The 16,128-nt window shown below is 38.6% G+C and overlaps 1 protein-coding gene across 1 annotated transcript; it reads right to left on the bottom strand.

Annotated features, from left to right (window-relative positions):
- Positions 1-552: 552 nt before the first annotated feature.
- On the bottom strand, positions 553-14,928 carry LOC136154278 (heat shock transcription factor, Y-linked-like). Its single transcript, XM_065916573.1, has 2 exons — positions 14,416-14,928; positions 553-1,239 (listed from the first exon to the last, which is right to left on the bottom strand). The coding sequence occupies exons 1-2, from the start codon at positions 14,926-14,928 to the stop codon at positions 553-555; spliced, it is 1,200 nt and encodes a 399-aa protein (XP_065772645.1).
- Between the last annotated feature and the right edge of the window lie 1,200 nt (positions 14,929-16,128).

The following is a 16,128-nucleotide window of genomic DNA, read 5'->3' as shown; positions in this document are numbered from 1 at the left end:
ATTTTGGATATGCTACAACATCTATATTTTCATAGGTGAAATGAATTTCTATAATGAGGACAATCTGTCTAACCTCTTAAGACTCTATCCAGTAATTCATAGAGTATGATGTAACTCAGAATACCCTAAGGTATGTACTGTGTATTTGCATTTTTTAATTTTATTTGTATCCCTTCCTTCTCCTATACCATCATAATTTAGACACCCATTCACTTCAGCAGGGATGATTTCAGAAATCACTTTTACAGTCTTTACCTCTTTTCCCCTTGTTGTCATTTTCTTGCTTAGAAACAATTGATTAGCTGTCATTTACCTAGGATGCATAAAGAATGCTTCCTTGAACTAAAGAGTGTATAAAACAACACATTAATATAGCCAGACAATGGAATAAGGCCCCGTGTACTCGTTTCAAAATAGAAAATCAAACTATGAAGATGAACATGTAACTTTATTGTTCAAATATGATAATTGTAGGAATTTGTTGACGTCTCCCACCATAAATTTTAATCTTCATTATGCTGCATAATCTGACATGTATTTTATAGATCAGTTTTAATTAGGATAGTTTTCATATAATGAAGATTTTTGATGAGTTGACTTTGAAAGAGAGGAGGCAGATATATCACAGATCCTTGGCACTGGGGGCCATGAGTTGCCACTCTGTTGCAGGTTAGGAAAAGGACTGTCACAGGCTGACATATCGCTGTACCTAACTGGAAATTTAGACGGCTCCACCATCAGTCCAAAATAACTGCTCTGTAATGGAGATACGATGTGGTTCTGAGAAATAGAAGTAATTGTAGTAGTAAAGTTCTCAATGAGGCCATTTGCTTGAGTGTAGCTGGTATGTGAGTGCCAATTTAAAATGCTCAAGTGATTTAAAACAGCAGGTTGATCTATCACAATCTGTTTTGTTTGTCTAACTGATATTGATGATGGGGAAGGAAAATCACACGGAGATAGGGCATTTCTATTAGCGACTGCCTGCCTGGTATAAGGCTTTCGTATGAAAGGCACACTTAAACTTGTCGGGGCTGAAAATGCACTCTCCCCGCTAGTTTCAGGTAGAAAATTAGAGTTACGATCATGTATGTTGCCCCGTGCTTTAGCATGCTTCTTCTTGTAATCTTGAACTAATGAAGATATTGGAGAGACATTTTTAATCCCAGCTCTTCTTTTCATTCTTACTAAAAGTTGTGGATAGCCTCTTTTGAAATTTGGATTATGATAGATCTGTAACTATAATCAAAGGAGAAAATTACTTAGTATCTTTATAAACCAAGGCAAAACTGACAAGCCAAACTAAACTATAAGCATTTATTCTTTTAATGATACAAATGAAATAGCATCAAATAAAATACCTCCATTAGTAGTTTTAACATCTTACATGTTAGAGAGAGGCGTTCTGAAGATGGCAGAAGAATAAGATGGGGAGACCACTTTCTTCCCCACAAATTCTTTGAAAGAACATTTGAAAGCTGAGCAAATTCCACAAAACAACTTCTGAATGCGGGCAGAAGACATCAAGCCCCCAGAATGGCAGCCCATTGTCTTTGAAAGGAGATAGGACAAAATATAAAAGATAAAAAGAGACACAAAAGACGTGGGGATGGAGATCTGTCCCAGGAAGGGAGTCTTAAAAGAGGAGAAGTTTCCAAACATTAGGAAACACTCTCACCAGTGGGTCTATGGAGAGTGTCAGAATCTCAGAGGGCTACATAACTAGGAGAAAAATAAATAAATAAATAAATAAAACCCACAGATTATGTGCCTAATGGCAACTCCCAGTGCTCGAATCTGTCACCAGCAAGTGTGTGCAGAACAGGGAGATGCAGGCTGCATTGCTTAGGGTAAGGACAGGGCTTGAACTACCTGAGGCAATCTGAGGGAACTAAGAGCAGATAGCAACCAGAACTGTGGGATAGCCAGAGAGAGAGAGAGAGTCAGAGAGAACTATCCCATGAAAAGCCCTAACCTAAGGCACGGCGGGGCCTGCTCACAGAACAAAGGACTGAGCAAATACCAGAGGAGAGCTAGCCGGCTGCAGACCATCCCATCACCCCTAGAGATGGGGAAGAAAGCAGGGGCAGCTAGAGCCGGAAAGGGGCAATATCGGGCCCAGGGAGGCATCCTCTACCAAACTGCAAGCAGGCACCCAGTTGCTAACCAAGACTTCTTGGGATTCTGAATGGTTGACATCAGACGGGAGGGTCACAGCCAGAGATCAGCTCCCAAGAAGAGACACAGGGCACACCTGATACAGGCATGCCCGATGCAACCCAAGAAACCAAGCAGCTGGGACTGGGGAGGTGATAAGATACACTCCCCACCTGGGAAGACTACTACAAGCACCTGTTCGCCTGAGCTGCTGGGACCTGGGAAGGGCAAAACACACAGGTCCAACCGAGTCCACGCCTTTGTGGAGTACCCGAGAACCTGACCTGAGAGGCTTAGACCTGGGAAGTGCACACAACCCAGGGCCTGCCTTAGGCAGTGCACTAGCAGAAGCAACATAGATCCTGAGAAGTATAAACTGGGAAAGTGCACGCACCCTGAGCTGGGGCAAATCCAGTGCAGCCGAGTCTTTGAGCATTTCCCATGCCAGTGGTATTTCTTTACAGTGTTCCTCCCTCCCCACAGCACGACTGAACAAGTGAGCCTAAATAGTGACCACTTTTGCCTCCTTGTGTCAGGGTGTAAATTAGACACTGAAGAGACCAGCAAATAGAAGAAACTAAAATAAACAGAGGAAACCACTCTGGAAGTGACAGGTGCAACAGATTAAAACCCTGTAGTTAGCACCAACTACATTGGAAGGGGCCTATAGGTCTTGAGAAGTATAAACAAGATCAAGGAACTATCTGAAACTGAACTGACCCCACACTGCCTGCAACAGCTCCAGAGAAATCCCTAGATATATTTTTACTATTACCATTGTTTAAGTTATTAGAGTCCTCTATTACTCCCTGATGTTCATTTCTATAACCTACTATTACCTTACCAAAAAAGACCCTATTTTTAAAGCAAACTTTATATATATATTTTATGATTTTTGTGACTTTTTTAAAATACTGCATTATTGAGAGTCTAACCTCTACTCTAGATTTTTAATCTTTGCTTTTTGGTATTTATTATCAATTTTGTACGTTTAAGAACCCAATCTTCAGTACCCACTTTAACTTGGGAGTGTTATTACAGCCCTGATTGCTCTCTGCCCCTTTTAACTCTCCTTTTTCTCCACCAGGTCGCCTCTATCTCCTGCCTCCACCTTTTCATCTCTACCGAACTATGTGAATCATTTTGTGTGTTCCAGGCTGTGGAGAACACTTAGGTAACTGATTACTGGCCGGATCTGTCTCTCTGCTTTTGACACCCCCTTTTCTCTTCCTGGTCACCTCTGTCTCCTTCCTCCCTCTTCTCATTGCTGTGTAACTGTAAACCCCTCTGAGGTGCCCAGACTGTGGAGAGTACATAGAGAATTAATTACTGGATAGCTTTCTCTCTCCCCTTTTGAGTCCTTTATCTCTATTTCTATCTCCTCTTCCTCTATCTCTATCTCCCTATCTACCTCTATCTCCCTCTTCCCTCTTCTCATCTCCATGTTACTATGTGAACCTCTCCGGGTGTCCCTCACTGTGGAGAAGCTTGTCATCATTAACCTAGATGTTTTATCATTGGTGGTGTATAGTTGGAGAAGTCTTGAGGCTACTGTAAGAATAAGACTGAAAATCAGAGGGAGGAGGCTTAAGTCCAAAACCTGAGAACACCAAATAACTCCTGACTCCAGGGAGCATTAATTGATAAAAGCTCATCCAAAAGACTCCATACCTACACTGAAACCAAGCACCACTGAAGGGCCAACAAGTTCCAGAATGAGACATACCAGCAACACAGGAACGTAGCCCTGAGCTTCAATATACAGACTGCCGAAAGTCACACCAAACCCATAGACTTCTCAATATTCACTGCTGGACACTTCATTGCACTGCAGAGAGAAGAAATCCAGCTCCACCCATTAGAACACCGACGCAAGCCTCCCTAGCCAGGAAACCTTGACAAGCCACCCGACCAACCCCATCCACAGCAAGAAAGAGCCACAATAAAGAGGAAACACAAAGTGCCAGAATACAGAAAGGCCACCCCAAACACAGCAATCTAAACAAGATGGAAAGGCAGAGAAATAATCAGCAGGTAAAGGAACATGATAAATGCCCAACAAACCAAACAAAAGAAGAGGAGATAGGGAATCTACCTGAAAGAATTCAGAATACTGATAGTAAAAATGATCCAAAATCTTGAAAACATAACGGAGTTACAGATAAACAGCCTGGAGAAAAAGATTGAGAAGATGCAAGAAATGTTTAACAAGGGTCTAGAAGACATAAAAAAAAGTGTCAATAAATAAGGAATAATGTAATAAATGATATCAAAACCACTCTGGAGGGAATCAACAGTAGAATAACAGGGGCAGAAAATAGGATAAGTGTGGTAGAAGATAGAATGGTAGAAATAAATGAAGCAGAGTGGAAAAAATAAAAAAAAAATTAAAAGAAACAAAATCTGGGACAATGTTAAACACCCCAACATTTGAATCATAAGACTACCAGAAGAAGAAGACAAAAATAAAGGCCATGAGAAAATACTTGAGGAGATAATAGTTGAAAACTTCCCTAAAATGGGGAAGGAAATAGCCAGCCAAGTCCAAGAAACACAGAGAGCCCCAAACAGGATAAACCCAAGGCAAAATACCCCAAGACACATATTAAGCAAATTAACATAATCAAACAGAGAGAGCAAATATTAAAAACAGCAAGAGAGAGGAGAAGAACTAAGATGGCAGAGGAATAGGTTGGGGAGACCAATTTCTCCCCTACAAATTCATCAAAAGAACTTTGGAACCCTGAGCAAACTGCACAAAACAACTTCTGATTGCTAGCAGAGGACATCAGGTGCCCAGAAAAGCAGCCCATTGTCTTCGAAAGGAGGTAGGACAAAGTATAAAAGATAAAAAGTGAGACAAAATAGCTATGGACAGAGAACCATCCCGGAAAGGGAGTCGTAATAGAGGAAGTTTCCAAACACCAGGAGACCCTCCCACTGGTGGGTCTGGGGGAAGCTTTCGAATCTCAGAGGGCAACCTAACTGGGAGGAAAAATAAATAAAAACCACAGATTACATGCCTAAAAGCAACTCCCAGCAGAAAAGTACCCCAGACACTCTCATCCACCACCAGCAAGTGGAGGCTGAACGGAGAGAAGCGGGCGGTATTGCTTAGGGTAAGGAGCGGGCCTGAGTGCCCTGAGGGCAATTGGAGGGAGCTAATGTGAGATAGCAACTTAAACTGTGGGATAGCAAGAGAGAGAGAGAAAATTAATCAGCAAAAAGCACGCTAACTGAACTCACTGACAGCCACTCGCAGAACAAAAGAAAGACTGAACAATTCCAGAGAACAGCTAGCCAGCTGTGGACTAGCCAATCCCCCGCCAGAGGCAGGAGCCAGGAGGGAGGGGAAAGGGGCAAAGTCGGCCCCAGAGACCGCATCCCCTACCAAACTGCAAACAGGCTTCCAGTTTCTAACCAAAGACTTCCTGAGATTCTGGATGGTTGACATCCACCGGGAGGGTCGCGGCTAGAAACCAGGTCTCCAGAACAGATACAAGGTGCACCGGACCGGCGTGCGTGGAAACTGAGGCTTGGACCACTGAGGAGATAAGGTGCACTGCACCCAGGGAGAGTGTGCTCATCAAGCTCCTGGCCTCCTGAGCTGCTCACGCCGGGGAAGGCATAAAACGCAGGCCCAACTGAGTCTGTGCTTTTTGGAGTACCCAAAAACTATAACTGCACGCAACTCAGGGCCCACTCCCTATAGAGCAGCCTGGAGCCTGAGCAGTGTAGACGGGGAAAGCACACGAGCCGAGAGTGGGGGAAAACCCAGTGTGGCTGAAATATTGTGACTGCTCCCCACACAGGTCAGTGACATTTCTCTGCAGTGCCCCCTCTCCTCACAGCACGACTGAACAAGCGAACCTAAACAAGAGACAACCTCCGCCCGCTTGTGCCAGGGCGGAAGTTAGACACAGAAGAGACCTGCAAACAGAAGCCAAAGAAACAAAGGGAACCACTTCAGAAGTGACTGGTGCAACAGATTAAAAGCCCTGTGGTCAACACCAACTAAACTGGAAGGAGCCTATAGATATCGAGAAGTGTAAACTGGAACAAGGAGCTGTCTGTAACTGAACCGAACCCACTCTGCACGCAACAGCTCCAGAGAAATTCCTAGATATATTTTTACTTTTTTTTAAAAGAAATTTTTTTAACTTTTCTTTTTTTATAATTTTTCTTTTATTTTCTTTTAAAATTCACTATTACTCCTCTATTACTGTGTAATTTTCATTTTCTGTTATTTTTTCAAAGTCCTCTATTACTCCCCCATTACTCCTTAATTTTCAGTTACATATATTTTTAATATTTTTTAATTAAATTTTTTTTCCTTTTTTCTTTTCTTCTTTTATTTTCCTTTGGAGTCCTCTATTACTCCTTAACTTTCATTTTCACTTCACTCTAGCATTGCAAAAAAAGGAAGACCCTATTTTTAAAGCGACCTTCATATATATTTCTTAAATTTTTGTGTTTTTGTTTTTAATATTGTATTTTTAAGAGTCTAACCTCTACTCTAGATTTTTAATCTTTGTTTTTCAGTATTTGATATCAATTTTGGACATTAAGAATCCAATATTCAGTACCCATTTTTACTCAGGATTGTGATGATTACTCTCTCCCCCTTTTGACTCTTCTTTTTCTCCCCCAGATCACCTCTATTTCCTCCCTCCCCCTTCTCTTCTCAATTCAATTCTGTGAATCTCTGTGGGTGTTCTGGGCTATGGAGAACACTTAGGGAAGAGAGTACTGTGTAGATTTCTCTCTCTCTCCTCTTGAGTCCCCACTTTTCTCCTCCTGCTCATCTCTATCTCCTTCCTCCCTCTCCTCTTCATGTAACTCTGTGAACCTCTCTGGGTGTCCTTCAATGTGGAGAATCTTTTCACAATTAACTGAGAAGTTTTATTATCAGTGCTGTATAGTTGGAGAAGCCTTGAGGCTACTGGAAGTGTAAGACTGAAATCCAGAGGCAGGAGAATTAAGCACCAAACCTAAGAACAGCTAAGAACTCCTGACTACAGGGAACATTAAGTAATAAGAGATCACCCAAAAGCCTCCATATGTACACTGAAACCAACCACCACCCAAGAGCCAATAAGTTCCAGAGCAAGACATATCATGCAAATTCTCCAGCAATTCAGGAACATAGCCCTAAGCATCAACATACAGGCTAACCAAAGTCACACCAAACACATAGACACATCTCAAAACTTACTACTGGACACTCCATTGCACTCCAGAGAGAAGAAATGCAGCTCCATGCATAAGAACACCGGCACATGATTCCCTAACCAAGAAACCTTGACAAGCCAATCAACCAACCATACCCACCGGGAGAAACCTCCACAATAACAAGGAACCACAGACCACCAGAACACAGAAAGGTCACTACAAACACAGCAATCTAAACTGATAAAAAGGCAGAGAAATACCCAACAAGTAAAGGAACATGAAAAATGCCCACCAAGCCAAACAATAGAGGGGAGATAGGGAATCTACTTGCAAAAGAATTTAGAATAATGATAATAGCAATGATCCAAAATCTTGAAAACAAAATGGAGTTACAGATAAATAGCCTGGAGGCTAGTATTGAGAAGATACAAGAAATGCTTAACAAGGACCTGGAAGAAATAAAAAAGAGTCCATATATAAGAATAATACAATAAATGAGATCAAAAACACTCTGGAGGGAACCAAGAGTAGAAAAACGGAGGCAGAAGATAGGATAAGTGAGGTAGAAGATAAAGTTGTGGAAATAAATGAAGCAGAGAGCAAAAAAGAAAAAAGAATCAAAAGAAATGAGGACAACCTCAGGGAACTCTGGGACAATGTGAAACGCCCCAACATAGGAATCATAGGAGTCCCAGAAGAAAAAGACAAAAAGAAAGGCCATGACAAAATACTTGAGGAGATAATAGCTGAAAACTTCCCTAAAATGGGGAAGGAAATAGTTACACAAGTCCTAGAAACCCAGAGACCCCGAAACAGGATAAACCCAAGGTGAAACACATCAAGACACTTATTAATCAAATTAACAAAGATCAAACACAAAGAACAAATATTAAAAGCAGCAAGGGAGAAACAACAAATAACACAAAGGGATTCCCATAAGGATAACAGTTGACCTATCAATAAAACTCTTCAGGCCAGAAGGGAATGGCAGGACATACTTAAAGTAATGAAAGAGAATAAACTACAAACCAGATTGCTGTACCCAGCAAGGAACTCATTCAGATATGTAGGAGAATTCAAAAGCTTTACAGATAAGGAAAAACTGAGAGAATTCAGCACCACCAAACCATCTCTTCAACAAATGCTAAAGGATCTTCTCTAGAGAGGAAACACAGAAAGGTTGTATAAAAGCAAACCCAAAACACCAAAGTAAATGGCAACGGGACCATACCTATCAATAAGTACCTTCAATGTAAATGGGCTGATTGCCCCAACCAAAAGACAAAGACTGGCTGAATGGATACAAAAACAAGACCCCTATATATGCTGTCTATAAGAGACACACCTCAAAACAAGGGACACATACAGACTGAAAGTGAAGGGATAGAAAAAATTATTTCATGCAAATGGAGACCAAAAGAAAGCAGGAGTCACAATACTCATATCAGATAAAATAGACTTTAAAATAAAGACTGTGAGCCACTATGGAGAACAGTGTGGAGATTTCTTAAAAAACTGGAAATAGAACTTCCATATGACCCAGCAATCCCACTCCTGGACATACACACTGAGGAAACCTGATCTGAAAGAGACACGTGTACCCCTATGTTCATCCTAACATAGTTTATAAAAGCAAGGACATGGAAGCAACCTAGATGCCCATCAGCAGACGAATGGTTAAAGTAGCTGTGGTACATATACACCATGAAATATTACTCAGGCATTAAAAAGGATTCATTTGAATCAGTTCTAATGAGATGGATGAAACTGGAACCCATTATACAGAGTGAAGTAAGCCAGAAAGATAAAGACCAATACAGTATTCTCATGCATATATATGGAATTTAGAAAGATGGGAATGATAACCCTATATGCAAAACAGAAAAAGAGACACAGATGTACAGAACAAAATTTTAGACTCTGTGGGAGAAGGCGAGGGTGGGATGTTCTGAGAGAATAGCATTGAAACAAGTATACCATCAAGGGTGAAACAGGTCACCAGCCCAGGTTGTATGCATGAGACAAGTGCTCAGAGCTGGTGCACTTTGAAGACCCAGAGGGATGGGATGGAGAGGGAGGCAGGAGAGGGGATTGGAATGGGGAACACATGCAAATCCGTGGCTGATTCATGTTAATGTATGGCAAAAACCACTACAGTACTGTAAAGTAATTAGCCTTTAGTTAATAAAAATAAGTGGAAAAAAAAAAAGCAGCAAGGGAGAAACAACAAATAAGAGACATTTGGATTCCCATAAGGATAGCAGCTGATCTTTCAATAGAAACTCTTCAGGCCAGAATGGAATGGCAAGACACACTTAAAGTATTGAAAGAAAAACCTACAACCAAGATTATTATACCCAGCAAGAATCTCACTCAAATATGAAGGAGAAATCAAAAGGTTTACAGACAAGAAAAAGCTGATAGAATTTAGCACCATCAAACTAGCTCTCCAACAAATGCTAAAGGATCTTCTCTAGACAGGAAACACAGATAGGATATATAAACTCAAACCCAAAATAACAAAGTAAATGGTAATGGGATCTTACTTATCAATAATTACCTTAAATGTCAATGAGTTGAATGCCCCAACCAAAAGACAAAGACTGGCTGAATGGATACAAAAACAAGACCCTTATATATCTTGTCTACAAGAGATCCACCTCAAAAGAAGGGACAGATACAGACTGAAAATGAAGGGTTGGAGAAAGATATTCCATGAAAATAGAGACATAAAGAAAGTAGGAGTAGCAATACTCACATCAAATAAAATAGACTTTAAAATAAAGGCTGTGAAAAGAGACAAAGAAGGACACTACATAATGATCAAAGGATCAATCCAAGAAGAAGACATAAAAATTATAAATATATATGCACCCAACAAAGGGGCACCACAATATGTAAGGCAAATGCTAACAAGTATGAAAGGGGAAATTAACAATAAAACAATAATAGTGGGAGACCTTGACATCCCACTCACACCTATGGATATATCAGCTAAACAGAAAATTAACAAGGAAACACAAACTTTAAATGATACAATGGACCAGTTACACTTAATTGATATCTGTAAGACTTTTCACCACAAAACAATGAATTTCACCTTTTTTCTCAAGTGCACATGGATCCTTCTCCAGGATAGAGCACATCCTGGGCCACAAATCTAGCCTTGGTAAATTCAAAAATATTGAGATCATTCCAAGCATCTCCAGACCACAATGCAGTAAGATTAAATGTCAATTGCAGGAGAAAAAAATATTAAAAATTTCAACATATGGAGGCTGAACATCACGCTTCTGATTAACAAACAAATCAGAGAGGAAATAAAAAAGAAATCAAAGTATGCATAGAAACGAATGAAAATGAAAACACAACAACCCCAAACCTATGGGACACTGTAAAAGCAGTGCATAGGGGAATGTTCATATCAATACAGGCTTACCTCAAGAAAGAAGAAAAAAGTCAGATAAATAACCTGACTCTACACCTAAAGTAACTAGAAAAGGAGGGTAAGTAGAAGGAAAGAAATAATAAAATAGAGCAGAAATAAATGCAAAAGGAACAAAAGAGACTATAGCAAAAATCAACAAAACTAAAAGTTGGATCTTTGAGGAGATAAATAAAATTGACAAACCACTGGCCAGACTCATCAAGTAAAAAAGGGAGAAGAATCAAATTTTAAAAAATTAAAAATGAAAATGGAGAAACAACAAGAGACTATCCAGTAATGAAGGACCATAAGAAAATACTGTCAGCAACTATATGCCAATAAAATGGACAACTTGAAGAAATGGACAAATTCTTAGAAATGTAGAACTTTCCAAAACTGAACAAGGAAGAAATGGAAAATGTAACAGACCCATCACAAGCACAGAAATCAAAAATGTAGACAGAAATCTTTCAGTAAACAAGAGCCCAGGACCAGATGGCTTCACAGCTGAAAAAATTTAGAGAAGAGCTAACGCCTATCCTACTCAAACTCTTCCAGAAAATTTCAGAGGAATGTAAACTTCCAAACTCATTCTATTAGGCCACCATCACCCTAATACCAATACCAGACAAAGATGCCACAAAAAAAGAAAACTTCAGACCAATATGACTGAGGAACATAGATGCAAAAATGTTTAACAAAATCCTATCAAACAGAATCCAGCAACATGTTAAAAAATAATACATCATGACTAACTGGGCTTTATACCAGGAATGAAATTATTCTTTAATACTCGCAAATTAATCAATGCAATACACCACATTAACAATTTGAATAATAAAAACCATATGATTATCTCAATAGATGCAGAGAAATCCTTTGACAAAATTCAACATCCATTTATGATAAAAAAAAAAAAAACCCTCCAGAAAGCAGGAATAGGAGGAACATACCTCAACATAATAAAAGCTATATATGACAAACCCACAGCAAACATTATCCTCAATGGTGAAAAATTTAAAGCATTTCCCCTAAAGGAAATGTTCCTAAAGGAAAAAGACATGGGTGCACACTCTGGCCACTACTATACAACATAGTTTTGTAAGTTTTGGCTACAGCATTCAGAGCAGAAAAAGAAATAAAATGATTCCAGATTGGAAAAGAAGAAGTAAAACTCTGTGTGCAGATGACATGATCCTCTGCATAGAAAACCCTAAAGACTCCACCAGAAAAGTACTAGATCTAATCAGTGAATATAATAAAGTTGCAGGATATATAATTAACACACAGAAATCCCTTGCATTCCTATACACTAATAATGAGAAAACAAAGAGAATTTAAGGAAACAATTCTATCCACCATTACAACGAAAAGAACAAAATACTTAGGAATACATCTACCTAGGGAAACAAAAGACAAATATATATAGAAACTATTAACCACTGATGAAAGAAATCATAGAGGACACAAATAGATGGCAAAATATACCATGTTCATGGATTCGAAGAACCAATATAGTGAAAATGAGTTTACTACCCAAAGATATCTATAGATTCAATGCAATCCCTATCAAGCTACCAATGGTATTTTTCACAGAACTGGAACAAATAATTTCACAATTTGTATGGAAATACAAAAAACCTCGAATAGTCAAAGCAATCTTGAGAAAGAAATGGAATTGGAGGAATCAACCTGCCTGACTTCAGGTTACACTACAAAGCTGCAGTCATCAAGACAGTATGGTACTTGCACAAAGACACAAATATAGAACAATGAAACATAATGGAAAACCCAGAGATAAATTCACGCACCTATGGACACCTTATCCTTGACAAAGGAGGCAAGGATATACAATGGAGAAAACACAATCTCTTTAACAAGTAATCCTGGTAAAACTGATCAACCACTTGTAAAAGAATGAAACTAAAACACTTTCTAACACCATACACAAAAAATAAACTCAAAATGTATGAAACATTTAAACATAAGACCAGAAACTATAAAACTGCTAGAAAATCATTCTCTGACATAAATCACAGCAGGACCCTCTATGACCCACCTCCAATAGTAACGGATATAAAAGCAAAAATAAACAAGTAGGACCTAAATAAACTGAACATCTTTTGCACAACGAAGGAAACTATAAGCAAGGTGAAAAGACAGCCTTCAGAATGGGAGGAAAATAATAGCAAATGAAGCAACTGACAAAGAATTAATCTCAAAAATATGCAAGCAACACTTGCAGCTCAATTCCAGATACATAACTGACCCAATCAAAAAACAGGATAAAGAATTAAACAGACATTTCTCCAAAGAAGACATACAGATGGCTAACAAACACATGAAAAGATGCTCAACATCACACTTTATCAGAGAAATGCAAACCAAAACCACAATGAGGTACCATCTTACGTCAATCAGAATGACTGCTATCCAAAAGTCTACAAACAATAAATGCTGGAGAGGCTGTGGAGAAAAGGAACCCACTCACACTGTTGGTGGGAATGCAAACTAGTACAGTCACTCTGGAGAACAGTGTGGAGATTCCTTTTTTTTTTTTTTTTTTTTTTTGAGATTCCTTTAAAAACTGGAAATAGAACTGCCATATGACCCAGCAATCCCACTGCTGGACATACACACTGAGGAAACCAGACCCGAAAGAGACACTTGTACCCAAATGTTCATCGCAGGACTGTTTATAATAGGCAGTTCATGGAAGCAACCTAGATTTCCATCAGCAGACGAATGGATAAGAAAACGGTGGTACATGTACAAAATGGAATACTACTCAGCCATTATAAAGAATACATTTGAATCAGTTCTAATGAGGTGGATGAAACTGGAGCCTTAGAGTGAATTAAGCCAGAAAGAAAAACACCAATACAGTATACCAAAGCATATATGTGCAATTTAGAAAGATGGAAAAAAATTTTAGAAAGATGGTAACGATAACATTATATGTGAGACAGCAAGTGCCACACATGTAAAGAACAGTCTTTTGGACTCTGTGGGAAAAGGCAAGCATGGAATGAATTGAGAGAATAGCATCAAAACATGTATATTAACATATGTGAAAAAGATCGCCAGTCTAGGTTCAATGCACAAGCACGGTGCTCATTGCTGGTGCACTGGGATGACCCAGAGAGATGGGATGGGGAGGGAGGTGGGAGAGGGGTTCAGGATGGGGAACACATGTACATCCATGGTTGATTCGTGTCATATATGGCAAAACCACTACAATATTGTAATGTAATTAGCCTCCAATTAAAATTTACAATATAATTTAAAAAACAATGAGAGCATAAGTAGTATTAAAAAAACATTACATGTTAGAAGCAATTATGATCCTCAAGTAAAAATACGTTATAAACATATACATTAAATACAGGAAATACCAAGTAAAAATATGTTGTAAACATATTTAGTAAATCCCACTTTAATTAGCTTCAAGACTTGTATCCAGTTTCAAGTTGCTAGGAATGTTTGTTAAATATCAAATATTTTAACCTCTAGATGTTCTCAACTTCAAGAAATAAAGCTTTTCAACAGTTTGTTATCTCAATTTTAAATTCAGTTTTAGCTACATATGTGAACACGCTTTCTAGGTTACATGATTTAATCTTACATATTGCCAATAATAAGTGAAAAGTTTGGAATACCTTGCTCAAAACAGAGACATTGTTTTCTTCATCCAGAAAGTCAGCTAGTGAAGCAGATCTTTGAACAGTTTGTTGCTTTTTTCTAAACCCATAAAGGTTAAGCTGTCGAACTATACTTTTCAAACTATGAGTTTCAAATATTCTGAAAGGGGCCTTTCTTTCTAAGACTTCTTTCTTGAAGACTTCTTCATTGATCACTATAGAAGTGCCACTCTCATCCCACCAAATAGATTTAAACTGATCACTTTCAACTATCTTCCAAAGTTTTTGAGGAAAATTGAGTGAAAGAAAATCGTTCAATTCATCTGTTTCAGAGACAGAAAATGTGTAACGTGGCATTTTTACCACAACTTCCTCAAACAAAGCCTGAAAAGCTGCTTCTTCAATGATAGATCTCAAAACTGAGTCCTCAGTAAGTGTGTAATCACACAAAGGGGATCTAATGGTGGTTTCTGCACCAGTTGATTTATCTCTAGGAGGCACATCTTGAATTTCTGAAGAAAAATGTGCCATCTCAAAGAAATATTTCCTCAGATACTTTTCTTATTTGTCTGATTTTACACTCTGAAACTTCAAATGCTGCCTGGCTGGCCTACAGAAATAAACTTTCTAGACCATCACAGTGGTTCTCAAAGTCAAAAAGCTGTGACATCACAAAGTCACTGATCTCCTAGCAATTGAAGGGTAGCTGTGACATCAAAAAGTCACTGGTTTCCTAGCAATTGAAGGGTAATGTTCAACTAGTGTCTACTTCTGTATCAACTTAAATACAGGCTGCTTACATAAAAAGTAACCAAAAATATGAAACCTGCAAAATCTCATTCCTAAAGAATATTTACACAGAAAAATCACATCAATAAAGAGGATATTGGGAGACAACATCATTGACCGGCTAGTTCCATCTACTATGTGGTCTATGCACTTAAACTTCAGCCTGGTTGGGGCTTTAGCATCTCTAAAACTGTGCACAGCATACTGCTCAGAATATTATCTATAGCCCTTGAGGAGGAACTAAAGATCCTTGACTTTGCTTAATGGATAAATCCTTATTATTTTATATTGCTTGATTATTTTCCTTTGTTTCTGCCTTTTCTAACTTCTCTGATTAAAATTACTCTTGGAACATGAGGAGGTCTACGATCCCCTATGTCTCTCTCTTTCTTTCATACTTTTCAATCTAAAGAAGAGACTGCTTAGAACAAGAAAAGAAATACAGTGTTGGACTTAGAGGTTGATCTTAAATGTGACAGAAAATCTCAGTTGCAGGTTCAATTTCTGTTTTCAGTGTCCTGCCCCTCACCACCAAATCACTGAGCAAGTGAAAATGAATAAGAGGCTTCCACACCCTTGTTCATGTTGAAAACCAGACATGGGAGAGGCTTTCAAATGGAAGAAGAAAATATTAGCAAAGAAGTGTAAACCAACCCAGAGGTGACAAGTTCAATGGAATAACAGTCTGTAGTTAATGCCGAGACTGTTCTCTTGAGGGGCAACAGTAGCCTTTCACATGTACAAGTTTAAAGAGACTATCTGACACTGTACTGACACCATAAAGCACAAAACAACTTCTTAGAAATTCTGAGGTCTATTTCTATAATTATGATTTCTTTAACTTTTAAAATTTTAGTTCTTTATTATTCCCTAAACTTTTATTTCTATTGACTATTATTACCTTTCTAAAAAATAAACATAAATCTAATTTTTAAACATTTG

The sequence above is a fragment of the Muntiacus reevesi genome, chromosome X (assembly GCF_963930625.1).
Source record: "Muntiacus reevesi chromosome X, mMunRee1.1, whole genome shotgun sequence".
In the NCBI taxonomy this organism is placed as follows: Eukaryota; Metazoa; Chordata; class Mammalia; order Artiodactyla; family Cervidae; genus Muntiacus; species Muntiacus reevesi.
The sequence above is the reverse complement of the archived record's forward strand: the minus strand, read 5'-3'. Positions and strand labels throughout refer to the sequence as shown.

What these genes read in the sequence shown, in the direction of transcription:
- LOC136154278 (XM_065916573.1), bottom strand. Translation starts at nt 14,928, where the DNA reads ATGGCACATTTTTCTTCAGAAATTCAAGATGTGCCTCCTAGAGATAAA. An exon ending in ATGTCTCTGTTTTGAGCAAG is followed by an intron (nt 1,240 to 14,415) that starts GTATTCCAAACT and finishes CTTTGATTATAG; the next exon opens with TTACAGATCTATCATAATCC.